This window comes from Ascidia mentula, chromosome 4 (assembly GCF_947561715.1).
Source record: "Ascidia mentula chromosome 4, kaAscMent1.1, whole genome shotgun sequence".
NCBI classification, from domain to species: domain Eukaryota; kingdom Metazoa; phylum Chordata; class Ascidiacea; order Phlebobranchia; family Ascidiidae; genus Ascidia; species Ascidia mentula.
In genome coordinates, this window is record NC_138569.1 from 2,392,299 (window position 1) to 2,411,571 (window position 19,273).

Below are 19,273 nucleotides of genomic sequence, written 5' to 3' on the forward strand. Positions count from 1 at the left end.
AACTCAAAAATTAAATTTTAGGCGAAACCTCTGCCATACCTCCGTACTTTACACCACAAAGCTTCGAAAATGTTGTTTTGTTATTCTATGGATTGGTCAAATAATGACGACTAACACCTTTACTCTCATGGGATCGTTACAGAAAGCGGTTTTGGAAAATTGTGGCGTGCGTGTTACGTTGACAATTATTATTACGTCGTTTTCTTCTTACAGAAGGTGCTCGTTGCTACTAATACGGCTAAGTTCGACAGAAAGTAAGTTTCTTTAAAATAACGATGGCAGGACGTAGCGCCGGTCGTAACGTTGCGAAAGAAAATGATTTGTCGAAAGTTCAATTTGAAACTTCGGAAGGCGTTGAAGTCATCCCTACTTTTGATTCCATGGGATTAAGAGAAGATTTGGTCCGTGGAATTTATGCCTATGGTAAGTTAATATCCTTGACAACTTGTACAATCAAGACTTTATGTTAATTGTTAACCTATTTCTTTTTTGTTGTGGAATTAATATTAATTGCATGTTTATAGGATTTGAAAAGCCATCAGCTATTCAACAGAGAGCCATTGTACAGATTATGAAGGGAAGGGATGTTATAGCACAGTAAGTTTATTGTTCTGTTTATTTGGGACACCAGATAAGAAAACATTTTGCGCCCAAGAGATAGATCCTTGCAATTTTCTCACAAAAATGTAACTTTTTATTAGAATGTTCATGTTGGTTTGCAAATTAGTGTTTAATTCCTTTTAAGGGCCCAGTCAGGAACTGGTAAAACTGCCACCTTCTCCATCTCTGTGCTTCAAATGATCGACACTCAACTCCGTGACACCCAAGCTCTAATCCTTTCACCTACAAGGGAGTTGGCTCAACAAATTCAAAAGGTACAAATATTTTGTCATGGTTTCGGTCTCTTATGGTTTGGACGCAGTGTGGAAAAGTATTTCAACTAAAACTGCCAGTGATTTTTATGATATTGGTTATAAGTAGAAGTTTGAAGATTAAGTCAACTACCATAATCAACCGGAAAGCAATAATTTACTGTTTAAATATAGTGTCATTGCATGCTAATGTATTTGGCTGTATTGTAACATATAAATAATGCCTACTTAGAGATCAGTGTCAGTAACACATTTTGTTACAATTTCAAATCATTTAAAAACTTGCAGGTCATCCTTGCGTTGGGAGATTACATGTCAGTTCAGTGCCACGCTTGTATTGGTGGCACAAATGTTGGTGAAGACATTAGAAAGTTGGATTATGGGCAACATGTTGTGTCTGGTACACCTGGACGTGTGTTTGGTAAGAGAAGTAGCTAAATATAAAATGTTATAGTATATACTGCTTGGGAAAAGTTGATTACACATAATAGAAAAGGAGAAGCTTTATCATAAAAGCTCAGCCAGTGCTGTGAACTAACTGACTGAGTTGCGACTGAGTGCCCACGAAAACCATACAAGAGAATAATGTTTGTTTAAAATGATTTTTAGCATAAATACTACTTGTATTAACTAAGACCATAATGTTAGATATGATACGACGAAGAAGTCTACGAACTCGCTCAATTAAAATGCTTGTTTTGGATGAATCAGACGAAATGTTGAACAAAGGTTTCAAGGAGCAAATTTATGATGTTTATAGATACCTTCCCCCTGCAATTCAGGTAACCCTGTTTACCACAGCATGCTTTATCCCACTTTGTGTTTTAATCCTAGCATCAGTTTTAAAACCAACTTTGGCGTAGGTTGTTTTGATCAGTGCAACACTTCCCCATGAAATTCTGGAAATGACGAACAAGTTTATGACGGATCCAATTAGAATTTTGGTGAAACGGTGAGCTTTTCGTGATCATATACAAACAGAAATATACTAAACTGTATGTACTGACATAAAAGTCTGCCAGAAACTGAAAGTTTAGCATTGATAAGATTGTCTTTAATTCACCATGTTCTTACTTAATTTTTGTTGGCAGTGATGAACTGACGTTGGAGGGAATAAAACAATTCTTCGTTGCCATCGAAAAGGAGGAATGGAAGTTTGACACTTTGTGTGATCTCTATGATACTCTCACAATCACACAAGCAGTCATCTTCTGCAACACAAAGAGAAAGGTAAAAATTAAGTTTGCTTGTGATATTGAAGTGTACTCGGAAACTTTTTGAGAAACTTTCTGATATCAACAAAATTAGAAGTACAAACAGCAATCACGGGATTAAATTTTGAGTAGATTTTACTTGGAATTTTTTGTTAAATATAACTGGCAGTACATGATTTTTTAGTTCTGTAGCTGTTTTTAAAATGTTGCAAGGGTCAAACTTGTTTCTCATTGGGCCCTCCGTAAGCATTTACCGATCAGTGGCAAATTAATAAAATCAACTTTGATTTCTTCCCAGGTGGATTGGCTCACAGAGAAGATGAGGGAAGCCAACTTTACAGTGACCTCCATGCACGGCGATATGCCACAGAAAGAGAGGACAGAGTTGATGAAGGAATTCAGATCAGGTTCCAGGTAAGAAAATTACATTATTTTATTTAAAAAGATTTTGCCAAAATCTTACCCGCATTTGGTCACAATGACAATCTGAAAAGTTCAAGATTGATGATATTATGTCCTCGCTAAAAAGTTTCCAAAGTAGCTAAGACAAAAAATTGTTTATTTCCTTCTACACGATAGTCTTCACTAAATTTGTGCGTGGTAATTCTAAATAGTACTTTCTCAGTGATTTCGCCTGTCACATTTTAAGTTAATTTTTCTAAAATTCCTGCTATGTTGTGCCATATTTCTCTGTTTTAACACAACTTACTTTTTACTAATAGTCGAGTTCTGATATCAACTGATGTATGGGCTCGAGGGCTTGACGTCCCACAAGTTTCACTGATCATCAACTACGACTTACCCAACAACAGAGAATTGTACATCCACAGAATTGGAAGGTAATCAATTAATCACCTTTGAACCGGTGGCAAAGAGCATCCAGTTCTACTTTTGGGCAGACCTTCATCTGTCATGTATAAATGTAAATTCACATGATATGCCAATAGAACAAATATACCCCTCATATTATTATTATGTTCAGCACGCACAAAGCACTTGCTTTAATACAAGCTCGGTCGGGTATAATATTAGAAAATATATTTCGCCCCAATGAGCATTATCAGTTTCCTGTTCGAACAGAAGTGCTTTGTGTGCGTATTTTAAGATAAAGTCATCCTTTGCCGTTTAATGTTCAAATCCTGATGTTGCTTATGCTACAAGTCATCATTGTATTAATTTATATAATGATCTGAAAACCAGTTCAACAGCATGGATGAGTAAATATGGCGAAACTAATCCCCATTCTTTAAACAGGTCTGGACGTTACGGACGCAAGGGTGTCGCAATCAACTTCGTGAAGAACGACGACATCCGAATTCTCCGAGATATTGAGCAGTACTACTCCACGCAGATCGACGAAATGCCGATGAACGGTAGGTTAACATACAAATATCTTGCGCTACTTTGTATCACTAGCCCAGCATCTTGCAAAAAAATCATTGAAAAAAAACACCTACTGCAGTGTACATTTTGGATGCAGTGTTATTTTTTATTAATGGTGCTAGCTTCAAGTTTTTGTTGTACAAATTAACTTGTTCGTCATTTTTGGATATCAACCACCAAACTTGTTTATGTTTTAGTGGCCGAGCTGATTTGAAGAAGCGTTGGATGGCTGATTCGTATAAATACAACACTCAGATGTCCTCTTGACAGCCAAGCTGGCTGTGTATCTGTTATCAATTGCTGTAAGATAGCAGCCCGATTTTAGAATGTGCACGAATGTGTCCTGATCAGTTGTAGAATTCGTTCGTTTCCAATAAAATCTTGTACATAGGTTGGTCAGTGAATGTGTCAGGGCAGAATTTGAGTGAATGTGTCAGGGCAGAATTTGAGTGAATGTGTCAGGGCAGAATTTGAAGTGATGCAGGGTAAAGTCTCCTTGCTAGCAAACGTTAACACAACAGAGAGAAATAGGATGTCTTGTGTCACCAAACTTGACCTTCAAGACCGCCTTTTTGAGGCGAAATACATTTGCTTTCTCATATTTACTTCTGTTGTTGAATATAGATAAGCTGGTGAGAAACCTGTTAAACATCCGGTTTGTTTTTAGCGTACATGTGAAATTGTGCTGAATTGAACATTATATTTTTAAGCAGCTGTTTGTACTCTAATATCTAGAATCGACCCACAGGCATTTATACACACCGAATAGCCCGCAGCCGTATAAAGTTTATTGGAGTCACAACAACGGTAAACAATAACAGAGCGATGAAAAATATATCGCGACTACAATACATGTGTAAAAAACAACAACATCAGAAGCTGAAGACACAAAATTAAATCGATCCTCATCAGAAGAGGAGTTTAGTCGTCCTCCTCGTCTTCTTCCTCCATCTCTTCCATCTCCTCCGCAGCAGCCATGGCCTCCTCCTGCGCTGCTTTAAGAGCTGCCTCCTCTTCAACACTGGGGTCCTCCGCTTCCGTAATTTCTGGCCCGCTCGGGTATTCCTTCTGCATGGGAGGAGGTGGCACCGGACTGAAATTCTGGGATGCGTATTTGTGTCCGTAGCCGATGTAGATGTTCTCGAATTTCCTACACGAAGAAATGCCAACAAGCGTTAACATTAACCACTCGCTACAAACGACCATGATTACAATGGTAGATTCTCATTTTGGATAAAAGTCTTGGTGGTCACTGTCCTAGGATTGGCAAATTTCATTACACTTTGGTTTGAATTAGGGTTAGGGCAAGTAGGCCGTAGATTGAGATTGGATTTCAACTAAACTCCATACTACCGAAGAATGTTTAATATGTGAAAGTCGTTGACGAAATGAGTTTTTTTCTTGCACAACTTACCGAAAAAATCAGATACCAAAAGTCTTTGTTGTTCATAACACTGAGACTCCTATACTTATTCAAATATAGTTCTAACTAAAGATTGATTCTAAATGTTTATCTTTATATAGCAAGTGGTGCGACTGTAATTTAACAAACCCTGTTCAACTCTGGGTAAGATTTTTAGCAACAATTTTAGAACATAATTCAACCATGTTTCCAAATAGAACACTCACTTTCCGTTGCTGAATGCGAACGATCCCGGCCACAAATTCGACTTCAGTATCGCGATCGCGTACTGCGGAACAAGGTGTGACGTCAGTTTGCAAGTCCACGGAGGCATGTTGTCGATCTCGGCATCCTCCGAGAGGGGAGTAAGCAGAGGAGGTCCAACCTCCGGCTCCGGTTCGTCCGGTTCCTCTCTCTCTTCTTCTTCCTCTTCATCATCAAACTCCTCCTGTGGAAGAGTTAAATGAATTTCTTCCCACGGTCGTGCAGATATTTTTTTAATTTGTTAATGATATTTTTTTTGAAATTTGAGATTTTCATGTTACTTTGCAAGCTTTTTTTACATTGCCACTTTAACAAACGCTAAGCAGAAGCAAACGAACCAAAACTCATGCTCTGAACCACCAGGCTGAACAGTGTGGACTGTCTGCAGCTAATAGTTTACTCTTTAACCGTCATAATTACAGACTACTTTGAAATAAAAAATCCAAAGTTGAGATACTGGAAATATTAAGCAGACATTTCAAACACAACTGTGTTCATTATTAATGCCATTGCTGCATAACCGAATAACTGACTGACTTCAAACATACAAGAAAACTGAATAAACATAAAGTGGTCCTGAAATTGGAAGTAAATGGAGGGTGAAGTTACCTCGCTTTTCTGCACAGGATTGAACCAGACGCACCGACCCTGGGGCAAGATGTGCTGCACATGATGCACCCAGTTGGACATTGAGGGATCGATTAAGTCCCGTAAGGGGATGCCCTCGAAATCTGGGTTCTCCACAAAGTCAGTCCTCCCTTCACCTTCTTCCTCTTCCTCCTCTTCTTCATCGAACTGGTAGAATCCGAGAGGACTTACCTTGGAAAAAAATGAACTGTTTGTGAGTTTTACTTTATTTCAAAGTCTTGGCTGGATAATTCGTTATATTTTATAAATTAATGTTGTTAAACCTGTTAAAAAAAAACTTAAAATAAGTTTGAAAATAACAACGCAGTATTGTTTCATGCAATGGTGATCACAGCTATCGTATCAAGATCATTACATTTACAGGCTTCGCAGCCAAGGCATTGCAGCCTAGCTGGATCAGTTTAAAAATAAGTTACATACTTGAGTTCCAGCTCCGATTCGTGCAATCTGAGCACGGAGATAGTTTGCTTCGTTTCCAGGGAAAGGTGGGTAGCTGACCACTGGAGCCTCCAGCTTGCCAGTAAAGAATTTCTTAACTTTTCGACACGAAGCGATCTGGGATGGGGTGACTGTTGGAAGTTTGCTCCAGGGTTTTCCTGTAAAATTATTACATAAAAAATCAAGCTGGAATTTAGAAAAAAATATCATTATAATAAACAGGGCAGTTTAATGCATATATCGGACCTGGAAACACTCTTTGTCCTTTTTAAACTTGGGTTTTTGACAATTTTGGGCCTATGAAGTCCAAAAGTTTGCCTATTTCTGGTATATGTAAATACCCACAATCACTTCCAAAAAAACAAAAACAATTCAATCCAATCTTATGCAAATGCTCTGTGTCTCACCTGGCTCGTTGCAAACAAAATAAACAAATTTGTTAGTGCCGGCCCGATTCTCTTCCTTGGGGATAACGACTGGAGGTTTGAAGTCAGGTTTTGGAATGTCATCCTCTTCACCTCCCTCACCTTCCTCTTCTTCTTCCTCTTTCTCTTCTTCCTTCTCCTCCTCCTGGAAAACAACATATTAATCCAATTTATTCTGTGTTAGGTATGGACAATAACTGAACAAAACTAGTGGGACCATGAGGTTAGACAACCCTTGTTGGTATTACATTTCTTATCAGTATCTGGCAGTGAAGATCACACAACTAACCTTTTCTTCCTCTTCTTCTTCCTCCTCTTCGCCCTCTCTGTACTGGACTTCCGCCACGAGGTAGTTCGCTTCCGTCCCAAGAATCTTTCCTGTAATGGTGAAATATCATGATGACAATTTATGCATGAATGTTATTTGCAATTTGATTATTCTAGTGAGCATAGCACAGAATCGCATGCAGTAATTCTGTCGAAACTGAACAACAAAATTATTGTATGATTAAAAACAATTTATAGCGAAAATGATGCTAGCAACATTTTTATAATTCAATAGCTGATCTATATAAACCTTCATCAAATGCACAAAAAAATTCTGTTTTATAGCAGGTCTCAAACACCAATTTGATTTGAACTTGACAAACCCAATGAACATGCAGGTACTTAAATTTCACTTGGGTTAAAGCTTGAGAAGGTTTAATTGATCATTACAACAGTCTGAGAACATATGTAAGTTGTTGCTTACCCCAAAACCTGACTGTTTGCAACGGGTAAGTGTCAACAAGTTGTTTGAGGGAGAGGAATATTCTGTACATTTCTTCTTTTCCGACTCCAATGCCAGCTTGTTCAAAGTAAAATGCCAAGTCCATAACATTTGGGAGTGGCGTTTCTACTTCTTCTTCCGCTTCCTGTAAAAACAGAAATGTTTAAATTGGAACAAACACAATTAAAAGTAGCAACTTATGAATTCAAACTTTTTAAGCTTTCACAAAGTTAGGTTTGACAAAGGTTTTACAACATAAGTTTGTGCCAAAAGAAACTCCACAAACAACTTCTTACTGATGCTGCCAGGAATCTTTTGGTGAAAATAATTTAGTTGGTCATAATTTTAGTCATTATGTATGCAATCCCAACACATCAAAAGAAAATCTACCATAAATTTCACTAATTTTTTTTTGCTTGTGCTGCTTCGTTGGGGTCTTCTTAATCAAAACACATTATTTTTAAACTAAATCTAGGTTTTAATTACCACTTCAGCATCAGCATCTCCAGATCTATCAAACAACTGCTTCTGCACTTCAGCCAGTTGAAATTCTGTGGAAGGCTCAAATTCATCACGAATAGTGTCAACTTTTGAGACAAACTTTTCCCGCTTGACTTTGTTACTTATATCTTCGATAACATCAACAACATTTTCTGGTCTTTCATCCAAAACTTTTGTAAGGACCCGTGAAAGATGGTCATATCTGTAAACAAAATATTCTTTTACTTTTTTATTTTCTAACCACTCTGTGCAAATATTGGTTTTAATCATAGAAGCTGATCAAAGAAGAAAAAAATTAAGCACACATACAAGTTAGCCTATCTACTTCTTACTAAACATTTTATTAAACACTGTTTCTTTTTTATATTGAAGTAGCCTAACATTTATTTTGGTTTTAACCTGTTTAGCGAATTGACACTGTGGAGAAATAATATTACCAACACATTTTTTTAAAACTACTTGTGTTGGCCAACATGCATCCGGTTGCGTTAGTGTCTTATTTTCAGAAACACCCGACAAAATCAAAACAGATTTACTCACAAATTTGTGTTGGTCTTTGTACTGTTTTGCAACATGTATGCCTTGGCATTTTGAATTTCGAGTTCCCTCTGGTTGTTAGGAACGTCCGGGGAACCGGATGCGGTTTCGGCTGCCATATTTTTGCCTGGTTTGCTGTGAACTTTTCGCTTTACAGGCCTGAACTGCGTAAAACTCTTTCACCAAAACCGATTAAAAGCAAGACCAGTTTCTATGACAACCAAACGTTAACAACCGCCTTGTGGCATGTGGTGGCGCTAAACTAATTGTTTTTTACTTCCGGGGTACAGGTTTTTTTTTGATTTGGTGATGCCTGTAGAGGGCGGGTTCATTATTTGATGTCGCGGCGATATTTTTTGTCTGTGTATTTAAAATTCGTCTTTATTTCCAACATTTTGAGAGTACTTTTATATCCGCAAATTAAGAAAAGGTGCTCTCGTGCCACCGGTTGGGAAACACTGTTGTGGAGGGTACCCAAGTTGAACGCTGATATTAGTAGACAGTAATATTGATGAAGTTTATTGGAACGTAACGAAAAAAACAAAGTAAACTCTTATTCGTTTATAAACAGAACTATGCTGTTGGTGGAAGCAGCTCCATTGCTTTTGCGCTTCGAAACTCTACCCTGGACCGATAGAGACGGGACAGAATGAAAGCCACGACGGTAACGCAGGATATTGTGAAGGAAATAATTCCAATGATCAAAATGATCGGGGAAAAGTCTGAAAAACAACATTGGGTTGTTGTTAATAGTGGCTGGGTCTTGTTTCCATGGTAATGTTGCCAAGGTGTAAAGATTCTTACTTGTGACGTCATTGACTTGCGTCGACATCGGGAAATCACCGGCAGGTTTGATCGGTAACTGCACGACGTCATCTTCGAAGGTCATGACCCCGGTGTTGGTTCCGTCGAGGTAAAGATTCTCTATTTTTCTTCCCTTTGAACCGGGAATAATGGTGATGGGTCCCATGACAACGAAAGCCATGTTTTCATCGTCCTCGACTGATCGACGTTTCCGTGCGTTGATGCAGAAGTTATTGCCGACGTCATTTAGACATTGCTGAAAGAAATATTAGGTATTTGCTTGCCAAGATTGTTGCTTGTGTGAATGGTGTTATTGTTTACCTGCAAATCACCCGCCAAACAAAGCAGTACTTCGGCGTGGATGTAAATTTTGTTGCAAGCGGTAGCTCTTGGAACTTGTATGGAACCGCATACAGATTCTGGTGTCGACGTCATACCAGATGTCATGGAGAAGGAGAACTGCTGGTTGGCATCGGGGCAGCTAAATAGAAACAAGTCGCTCAAAACTAGTTCCAAACCAAATATAATGTTTTTGTTGCTGCCAGGCATATTGTAACTTAATAATCTGTTCTTCTGGCATATATAAAACGTAACATTATTCACCGACGTAGTTCCACCTTCACATTTGAAGGTTTTCTTACCCGGCAACAGCCATTGTTGTTAGAATTTGAGCCACATCGAATCTGTCTGCGCTACAGGAAAGAAAAATCTTCTCCAAAGTGGTCACGAAATTTGGCTGGGGAACAACCAGACTCTGTGCGGAGAAATAAAAGTTAAGCAACGATATTGTTCTAGTTATAGTAGATTAAACGTCTGCTACTGCATTGGTGCTGTAAGTTTCTTTAATACCTGTTTGGTGGTTACTTTAACGTTGAAGTGGATCATTTGCCCAATGGTGTAAATCGCAGAGTTCTGAACTTGCAAGTAGGAAGGGCAAGAGCTTTGGCAGATTTGCTGTTTGCACATCGACATGTCAACTGCGTAGTTACCAGATCTGCTGACGATCACCACGTTCTCATCAATCCTGTTGAAACAATGCGATTTAGAAACTCACTATTTGTTTTTTCAAGTGCGGCAACTTTTTACCTTGGCTGTAGGGACGTGGTCGCTGTGTATTCCCTCGCGTAGATGCAAGTGAAATTAATTATGGGCACTGGCATGTCGAAGAAGGCGGCGGTTTGTCGGTTGATCCACAATTTGTTGGCAAAGGCGATTCCACCTGCCGCAACGTTGTTTGTGTTTATGCTGGTCATGCAGTCGGTGAAGGGCAGGCTTATTTCGTACCGGTAGGAGTTGAAGGCGTTCTTGTAGGCTGGAAGAATTTGGTTTTATTTCTATGTTGTGGAAATTCAATACTTTAGTTTACCAATGCAGCCCATGTTGTCTGGGGAAGGGGACACGTATATAACGCTGTTTGCAATTCCCTTGTCGAATTCGTTGTAGAATGCATCGGAGACCTCTACGACAATACTGGATTCTGTGCATGTGACCAATGGAATGGCTGCAATTGAGAACAATATCGGATATATTTCGGTCATAATCGTTCGACAACAAAAATGTGCAGTAGAACCTACAGATGTTAAAACTTACCGATGTCGCAGTTCTTGCCAATGTATCCCTCCTGGCTGACGCAGTAGTAACCAAGCTCGTGCTTACAGGATGGTTCACAAGAACAGTCACCTCCGCATGGGTTGGGTTCGCAAACACTTTCGTCAATTAAACCCGGAGCTTGGCGTCCACCCATCGTAACGCACGTAGCGCTTCCGTTCCTAAGAAATGCATGGTTGAAGTTGCCGCCAATTCGCTACAGAAAAAATGCGCGTATACCTCATTTTGCATTTCTCATTTTCGTCACATTCCGCATCGCACACCACGTTCTCGCATTGAATTCCTTCGAATCCATCAGCGCAGACGCAGCTGAAAAAAGAAATAGTCTATACTACCCTGGTTTAGCGTCACGTCTGTAGCCTTGTTGCAACTTACATCGTGTCGTTAACGCAAAGACCGTCGTTCTTGCAAGGCGACTTGGTGCAGTTCCGTGCAACCTCCACACTTTCATCGACATCTGCTATTTTACCGGATTTCATCAATTGACAAACAGCAGAACCGTTTCTGAGGTAACGGAAAATGTGTTGCGCAACCGAGACTTTGTGGAACAATCTTGACAATGGGCGAATACATACCGCAAAACACATTCTTTTCGCTCCTCACAACTTGGACATTCTGCACCACAATTCGCTCCTAAAAATCCGTCCTTGCAAATGCAACTGCAACAATGGAAAATTACTTATTACTAAGTTGCCGATCAAAGGTCAGCGCAGTCACTGCTAAAAGAGAACCAGTTATTCTACCATTAAATTGCCGTCACGTCTAAAGCCTTTAATAACTTACACTGTATCGTTTACGCAAAGCCCGTCGTTCTCACAAGGCGACTTTGTGCAGTTCTGTGCAATCTCCACACTTTCGTCGACATTCGCTATTTTACCGGATTTCACCAATTGACAAACAGCAGAACCATTTCTGGGTAACGGAAAAATGTCTTGTAGTGAGAGACTTTGTGTAACAATTATGACAATGGGCGAATACAATGGGCAAAATACATACCGCAAAACACATTCTTTTTGCTCCTCACAACTTGGACATTCTGCACCACAATTCGCTCCCAAAAATCCTTCCTTGCAAATGCATCTGCAACAACGAAAAATCACTTAGAAACGTTTGTAATACCATTAAATGTGCAGTCATCTGTATAGTCTTGTGTAACTTACACCGTGTCGTTAACGCAAATCCCGTCGTTCTCACAAGGCGACTTGGTGCAGTTCTGTGCAATCTCCACACTTTCGTCGACATCCGCTAATTTACCGGATTTCACCAATTGACAAACAGCAGAACCGTTTCTGAGGTTAAGGATAATGTTTTGCAATTGATGCTTTGCGCAAGAATCCTTCAATGGGCGAATACATACCGCAAAACGCATTCTTTCTCCTCATCACAACTTGGACATTCTGCACCGCACTTTTCACCCAAAAATCCCTCCTCGCAAATGCATCTGGACCAACAAAAATTGCGTGGTTAAGGTTACAAATCAAAACTTACGATATAGTAACCGATATATTAAAAGGGTTTCTTACGTGTTTTCGATGATGACGGATTCGTGTGGGTGAACCGTTGCCACAACCTGGCAAGTTCCATTATTCTCACAAAAGTAATCCGTGCACATGGAGGCAAGTTCGCTTACACTGCAGTGATTGTGATCAGGCCTGCCGAAGACAGACAAGTTCCATGTGCGGAATACACTTATCAATAAATCAAGTCATTGAAACTTACTCCACGAAGCAGACCGAACCAGACTCGCAAACCAGGTTACAAGATCTTCCACCACCGACAGCAGCAACGAAAACAAGGAAACTACAAACAAACCAAGGAAAACACGCATTAATTTACCAGAATTTAACTTCAATGCAAAGGCACAACAGCATCAAAGTTACACGTCAGTCAAGTAAAAAACCTTAATCTAATTGGATACTGTACCTTAGGTAATTAAACTCCATTTCTAAACCAAGTAGAACTAGAACCAAGAAAAAACAGAGGTGAATCCAACAAATGAATAACAGAACAATGGTGTCAAAGGTCTGCAGTTTGTTTTTATAGGCGGAGTAAATTAGAAACACGTGGCGTGAAAACACTGATTGGTTTCATTCCAAGAGCATTGTCAATCAGGGCACCTTAAAGGGTAACCGTTTTTTCAAAATTTAAACTTTATTTTTTGGGAGTTAAACAATTTGTGAAATGCCTTTTTAAATTGATGATTAATTGTTTTATAAAAGGGAAATATACAATTGAATTGTTTATGGTTTAATCTACAAAATATTATCAGGATTTTCTTTAAAAACGGACTTGCCTGTAAAGTTACAAACCAATTTGCTCTTTTGTGTCATTGTTTTTAAATTACAGTTAAATGCTACATAGCTTCTTACATGAAATATTATTTGTTATATTTTTGCAACTTATTTTTCTGTGGCCACAATTTAAGAAGACAAGTGAGATTCTCTTGTAACCGACGCCCTCTTCTAATAGAGGGTCAACTATTCGGGACTAGTGGCCAGGATATCCCGGGTTCGAATCCCGGTGTGTTAAAATTAAAACGATAAATGTAATGCGACGACCTTTTTTTGTTGTCCGATGCCCACTTATGGCCGGTGACGAACTTTTGCTTTTTATAAACACAAATGAAATACTCGTTCTAATACCAAATACTTTATATCCAAGTAAAATTTGTTAATATACCCAGTTCAAAGCCAGTAATCACCAACAAACATTTAAGTGGCAATTGAGCTACTTTGCGACCCTGTGTTTGTATTGCTCTGTGTCAACTCGGATCCCTAAGTCCTAGATCAAGTTTACCCGGGTGCGTGCTGTTAATACAGTTAGGCAGCTCTGGCGTTAGTAAAGTTAAGAAAGGTTTATGCTTAAACTTATATCGTCTATTTACAGCGTACAGGGAACTTTGCCTAAAGTCAGAGTTACAACTTGCCCAGACAAAATGATAGACACACTGTCTAACTATTTGTCACTCGTTTTATTTCCGGATTGCAAAACTCAGTGGCCGGATTGCAAAACTTTAATGCTGAAAGAAGAGGACAAATCTTGGAAATAAGCACGACGTTATAATTATGTCCATAGATGCAATGTTTCGTGCAATGATTGGTTTGGCAAGATCGCCCCACTGTCGCACGTGAGAGAAAATAATCTTCGTCAGCTTCGCAAAACCGGATTTTTTTCTCTGTAATTCGTCACTCTGTAAATTTTCTCTCGGCACGTCACTCTGTAATTCGCCTGGTCACGATACTCGTGCGTTAATCTGACAAGCCCACTCTCGCTCGTGAGAGAAATTAATCTTCGTCAGCTTCGCAACACCGGAATTTTAAGCCGACTTAAGCCTTATGATTCTTTGTTATCCACGTTTGTTTTATGACATTTTTACCCGGACAAAACGCATGAAAGTTAATCGATATAATTGACCGCTTGGGCTGTAAAGCCAGGCAGTTTCTGAACCGTAACATCGAAATTTCATACTGTCTCATAAAGCATAATTGGATTTACTTGAACTGCCTCATTGAAATTACATCTTTTATTGTGAGTATTCGAATGCTTTACTAATTTTAATACAACCCAGTAATTACTAATTGCATAGTGTTGGAGTCTTTGTGAGTCATAGTTAAATTTTGTGTTATCTCGAGTAAACATAGCATAAAACCTACAGATTCAACACAGAAAAACAAGTGCAAACTATAATCGTGAGTAACGCTTCTTCGTCTTGTGTTTCAGTTTCCAGAAAACAAACATTGAAATTTGTTTGTCTTCAATATAAAGCAATGCAGTCGTATCCTCTAAATCAGTACGAAGAAAATAATAAATTGCTGCCGGGACAATTTTGTCTTAATATCGGAGCCCCAGGAGCTGATTTGCTGAAACTACTTGCTGAACACATGGAGGTTTGTAATTTAATACCATTTCTTGATTAAACTTTATTTAATTGCAACTTAGCTTGGATTTGTTTCAAGTAAACAGAGATTTTATGAATAAAACATTCGCTATGATTCATCAATATCTGTGGTGTTAATTAAGCAAGAATATATAACAAAGAATTTGTTGTCACCGCTTGGGCGAGCCTCATTTTTTAGTATCTGCAACGTATACACTCTCCACCTCATACTTACATTCGGCCCAACAAGTTTTAGTTCGTTTCTGCCGTGTAAGTCGAAACGTTTTTCCATCCCTAGTTACTACAGCTTTTAATAGATACACATACGCATCAGACAACAAGCAGTTCAAATTACTGTACCGCAAATTATCTTTGTTGAAAAACAGCAGAGAAATGTATCTCAAAGTAAACAATACATCCCATGCAACTGCTTCGGAATTATTTTCAGACGTTTCAATTGTAATTAAAATCATTCTCAATATGAAATGTTTTACAATCGTACTTACAATCAAAACGTCTGTAAAATGAATTTCGCAGCAGTTACATACAGGTATATTGTTTGGCTTGAAGCTTAGTAAAACCGTGAGTTTTGTTTTTACAATTAATTTTGTTGTTCACTGCAGAAAGGTTTTGCTCGTCTGATAAAAAAACACCGGTCTGAAGAAAACTTGCAATACAGCCCGCTTCGAGGCGGTTATTTCTTCAGAGAACAACTCAGCAACCTGTTAACCCGACAGTACAATCAGCATGTGGACAAGTAATACAATTAAGAGCATTGGAATCTTGTAACGTCACAGGTGAACCCAAGGTCAAATTTGCGACGGTTTGTTTTACAGAAACGATCTCTTCATCACGTGCGGAGCCACTGGCGGGGTTGACTTCCTTATAAACTATTTTATGGACAAGGATCGCGTTGTTTTCGTCGAAAACCCAACATACAAAAACTTCGCTCAAAATGTCATCAAAGAAGAAAAGGTACAATATTTTTATTCTATAAAACGCTGGTTGGAAATTAAATCATTTTATCGGTAACAAAAATGCATCAAAAATGTATTTGATCCAGCCCGCAGCTGCAGTAGCAGTGAACCCGAATTAGCCTCGTCATGCGATAGCATGCTGATGCACTTGTGTTGTTCTGTTTGTTTGAAGAACACACAATAAGTACCTGGTGAAGCCCAGCTGTATAGCAGGTGAAACTCCAGACAATAAAAGTCTCGTTAATTGTGCCCGAAGGACAGATTATTAAAACACAATAAGAACGTTTTTAAGCTTAAAACAACGAGTTAATTAACGCATATTGAATAAGGTACCGGTGAAAAGCATTGAGATGGAGGAAGATGGAATGGATCTTGTCGAGTTGGAGAAGAAAGTCTCAGCTTTACCAGAAATCAAACTCACTTCCCTCAAACCATTCAGGGCGATGGTTTACGTCATTCCTGTGCATCACAACCCGACTGGGCGTTGTTATTCTGCCGGTAAAAATCGAATTTATTAACATTAGATTATTCTTTAGGAGTTGTGTATATAATCAGCAATATATTCAGAAAACTAATTTTAAGGGATCATTTTATGCAAATATTGTGTTACAACCTTACAGGAAAATGCAGGAGATTGGTTGAGATTGCTCGAAAGCACAAACTTCTCGTGGTGTGTGATGATGTTTATAACTGTTTGACCTTCGAACCCGACCCTAACGACCCGGAAAAATTCCGTCCGCCACCTCAGCGCGTGTTTGCTTACGATAACAAGCAAGATCCAGACTACGAGGGTACACATTTCCTTGCACATGCGTTAAGAAACATAAATTTTTAAACTTTGCTGCCAATCGGTGGCATTAGGACTTTTATCATTTTTAGGGGAAAAAATAAAGTAATTTAATCATTTTCTCGAAAACCGAACGGTCAATATTTGCTATATTTGAAATCTACAAGTTAGAAAGTTGCAAAGCTTGAATCTGCAACATTTAATGTCAGGTAACGTTGTATCGAATGGAAGTTTCTCGAAGATCGCTGGACCAGGTTTACGACTCGGCTGGTTTGAGCTTCCTGAACGCGTTGCTAAGCGACTGGAAGACACCTACCTTATCAGTAGCGGTTCCGGCATGAGTTCTTTTCTTTCTTCGATTGTGGCTGAGGTTTTGGAAAGCGGAGACTTTGACAAACATTTGGAATATCTGCGGAAAGTGTACAAGGTATCGGAGTATGAGGTTTTGCATGAAAACTGTATGCAAACGATACCTTTCTAATGATAGCAGCATCGTCAATTAACCACTTCTAGCTTATGGAATAGCACAGGGGTCATCTATGGTAACATTTCAACTTCTGAATGGGTTTATGACCTCCAGCCAACAAGCCTGTTTACTCTGTACATTTAACTTGCCCTCAACGGAATGTGAATTCGAAGCCCCAGGGGTTCAAGCCCCATTTTCCCTTTCTCTACTTGATTTTACTCGAGTAATCATTCTGTTTTCCTTTATTGGACAAAAAAACTATACTGCTGACAAAAAAGTTATGACAAATCTTTTACCTTGCATCAACTTGTTCAAATTAGAAACGGATGGATGAAGTGATTAAATCAGTTGAAAGTCGGTTGGAAAGTTTCGGCGTGAAGATCTCTCATCCATCAGGCGGCGTGTTTTTGTGGATTGAACTGCCACAAGGTGTCGCAGCAGCAGATGTCCTGAAAATATCCGAGAAATCTAATGTTACTTTCACATGCGGAAATACGTAAGCTTTCTAACGCATCTGAGAATGTTACGCAACGAGTTTTAGGCAAACACATGCTTTATTTTAACAGTGCTTTATGCATAATTTTAGTGTACACGTAGCCTACTTATTTTATATTGATACTGAACATTTCTCCCAGCACATCGATATCTGGAGAATTTGGGAACTTTATTCGCATCAGCGTCGCCTGCTACGAACTCCAAGATTTGTTGGAAGGAGTTGAACGTTTGTGTCAAGCAATCGAACGAGTTCTCAAACATTGAGCACCCACCGAGTTGTAGAAGCAAATGCTGGCGATTAATAGAAAATGATTATCCGCCACTTACTGAGTAAAATTGCCCGCCAGCTTTTGTGTGGAAGTAGTTTGTTCATTGCTTTGAATATACGTGGGTGTGCCATAACAAATACAGATTAAAATGCAAAACTTACTTCAAAATTATAGGAAAACAACAATACACGTAACAGAAAGTGCAAAAAAATACACTGAAAGTCTGATTGCTCATTCAGAGTTCAACTGAACCCCTGACTCGGATCCAATGGTTTAGAACAGTGATTCTCAACCTTTTTGTGCTTGCGTACCACTTGGAGGTGAAACAATTACGACGCGTACCACTTAGCAGAGTGTTACAAAGTAACCTAGGGGATGAAGTAACAAACATTTTGAGACTTACGATTTTTTTAATTCGAACTTTATCCGCTAATTACGGAAAGGTACTCGCGTACCACCTGGAATGTCGTCTTTTTTTCCAAACTGGTGTTTGCTTAAATTTGGCAAACAAAACACTCGTTTGCACTGCGTTCAATGAGTCGTATTGGCAGTAGTAGCTTCTAATTCACGAAAGTACAAAATAAGATGGCATTTGAAAAAAAACTTACTAAGCCAAGGGAAAAGAACTCAGAAATAATGGCTGTGTTTATAAACAAATGAAATGTAGTTTTAACTCATACGGAATTTTTATGTTCTACAGAATGGGTTTTGACTTAATTGTCATCTTTGGTTCTTTTATAAACATACAATGAACCGAATTCACAAGGTTAATTTAAAAGTCTCAAAATCGCTTTTCGCAGGCATAACATGACGAAAACAGTCAATAGAATTATATCTGATGTTAATTGCATAAAAATACAGTGTGAAAAAATGTTCGTTACGCTTGAATAAGTAACGCTGACAAGCGGGAACTGAGACAAGACACGGTCCGCTGCATTTGTTTGCACTGGTGCGGTCGGTGTGTGAAACAAGCTCACGCAACCAATGTAGCTAGCTGGCTTGCAGTTATGTTGCTCGTTGCTCAACCAGCAACACCAGAGGAAAGGCAGTTTGCCTTCCAAGCGAGCAGATTTTACTCAGAGTGATTGAACGTTTGCTGGTCTTTCATTTATTGAAGAACAAAGTTGCCGTAAAAAGTGTTGTCTCCATTTCGTTGCCTCGCGCCTCAGGTGAAGTTCAGGCAAATAGCTTTAAACAACGTTACATTGTTGGTGTTTCTGCCGTTTTATTTGCGCATTTGTTTATTTGGCAAGGTTAGTATTTCCTCTTGTTACAGTTTCCCATCTAACAAAAATGTAACAATGGGGCAACTGAAACGGTCGGCCTCGGTTTGCCTTCCTACTAGATCCATTCAGTTCCTGAGCACGAGGTGCTTTGTGCTTACTTTGTCTGTGCTTAAAACACATTTCTCCTACGACCACGCGATGTAATGATTTCGCGGGTTCTCCTTGCAATTCATAAACAGCAGTGTTTCAAAGTTTGCATATTACAAGTTGTGTCCACCACAAGTATGGTTAATCTACAAACGTATAAAGGG

The 19,273-nt window shown here is 39.0% G+C and overlaps 4 protein-coding genes across 4 annotated transcripts; 2 read left to right on the forward strand and 2 right to left on the reverse strand.

Annotated features, from left to right (window-relative positions):
• The first annotated feature begins 179 nt into the window (after positions 1–179).
• LOC145898404 (eukaryotic initiation factor 4A-III) lies at positions 180–3,860 on the forward strand. Its single transcript, XM_082986846.1, has 11 exons — positions 180–423; positions 525–597; positions 746–875; positions 1,161–1,293; positions 1,521–1,654; positions 1,736–1,824; positions 1,964–2,102; positions 2,385–2,500; positions 2,809–2,925; positions 3,341–3,459; positions 3,667–3,860. Exons 1-11 carry the CDS (start codon positions 276–278, stop codon positions 3,681–3,683), a joined length of 1,215 nt encoding a protein of 404 aa, XP_082842972.1. The 5' UTR covers positions 180–275; the 3' UTR covers positions 3,684–3,860.
• A 375-nt stretch (positions 3,861–4,235) lies between these two features.
• On the reverse strand, positions 4,236–8,640 carry LOC145898393 (radial spoke head protein 4 homolog A-like). The gene is made up of 9 exons (XM_082986831.1): positions 8,457–8,640; positions 7,902–8,118; positions 7,398–7,560; positions 6,936–7,024; positions 6,629–6,791; positions 6,204–6,379; positions 5,745–5,954; positions 5,099–5,319; positions 4,236–4,619 (listed from the first exon to the last, which is right to left on the reverse strand). Exons 1-9 carry the CDS (start codon positions 8,570–8,572, stop codon positions 4,391–4,393), a joined length of 1,584 nt encoding a protein of 527 aa, XP_082842957.1. The 5' UTR covers positions 8,573–8,640; the 3' UTR covers positions 4,236–4,390.
• Positions 8,641–9,026: 386 nt separating this feature from the next.
• Positions 9,027–12,808, reverse strand: LOC145897077 (uncharacterized). Its single transcript, XM_082985245.1, has 18 exons — positions 12,789–12,808; positions 12,585–12,665; positions 12,389–12,517; positions 12,223–12,306; positions 12,026–12,154; positions 11,862–11,945; positions 11,649–11,777; positions 11,441–11,524; positions 11,241–11,369; positions 11,085–11,174; positions 10,848–11,026; positions 10,624–10,758; positions 10,344–10,569; positions 10,107–10,281; positions 9,899–10,011; positions 9,579–9,738; positions 9,258–9,513; positions 9,027–9,175 (listed from the first exon to the last, which is right to left on the reverse strand). Exons 1-18 carry the CDS (start codon positions 12,806–12,808, stop codon positions 9,027–9,029), a joined length of 2,352 nt encoding a protein of 783 aa, XP_082841371.1.
• Positions 12,809–14,632: 1,824 nt separating this feature from the next.
• Positions 14,633–17,731, forward strand: LOC145897079 (uncharacterized). The gene is made up of 8 exons (XM_082985247.1): positions 14,633–14,752; positions 15,366–15,499; positions 15,579–15,717; positions 16,049–16,217; positions 16,340–16,510; positions 16,716–16,933; positions 17,293–17,468; positions 17,608–17,731. The coding sequence occupies exons 1-8, from the start codon at positions 14,633–14,635 to the stop codon at positions 17,729–17,731; spliced, it is 1,251 nt and encodes a 416-aa protein (XP_082841373.1).
• The last annotated feature ends 1,542 nt before the right edge of the window (positions 17,732–19,273 follow it).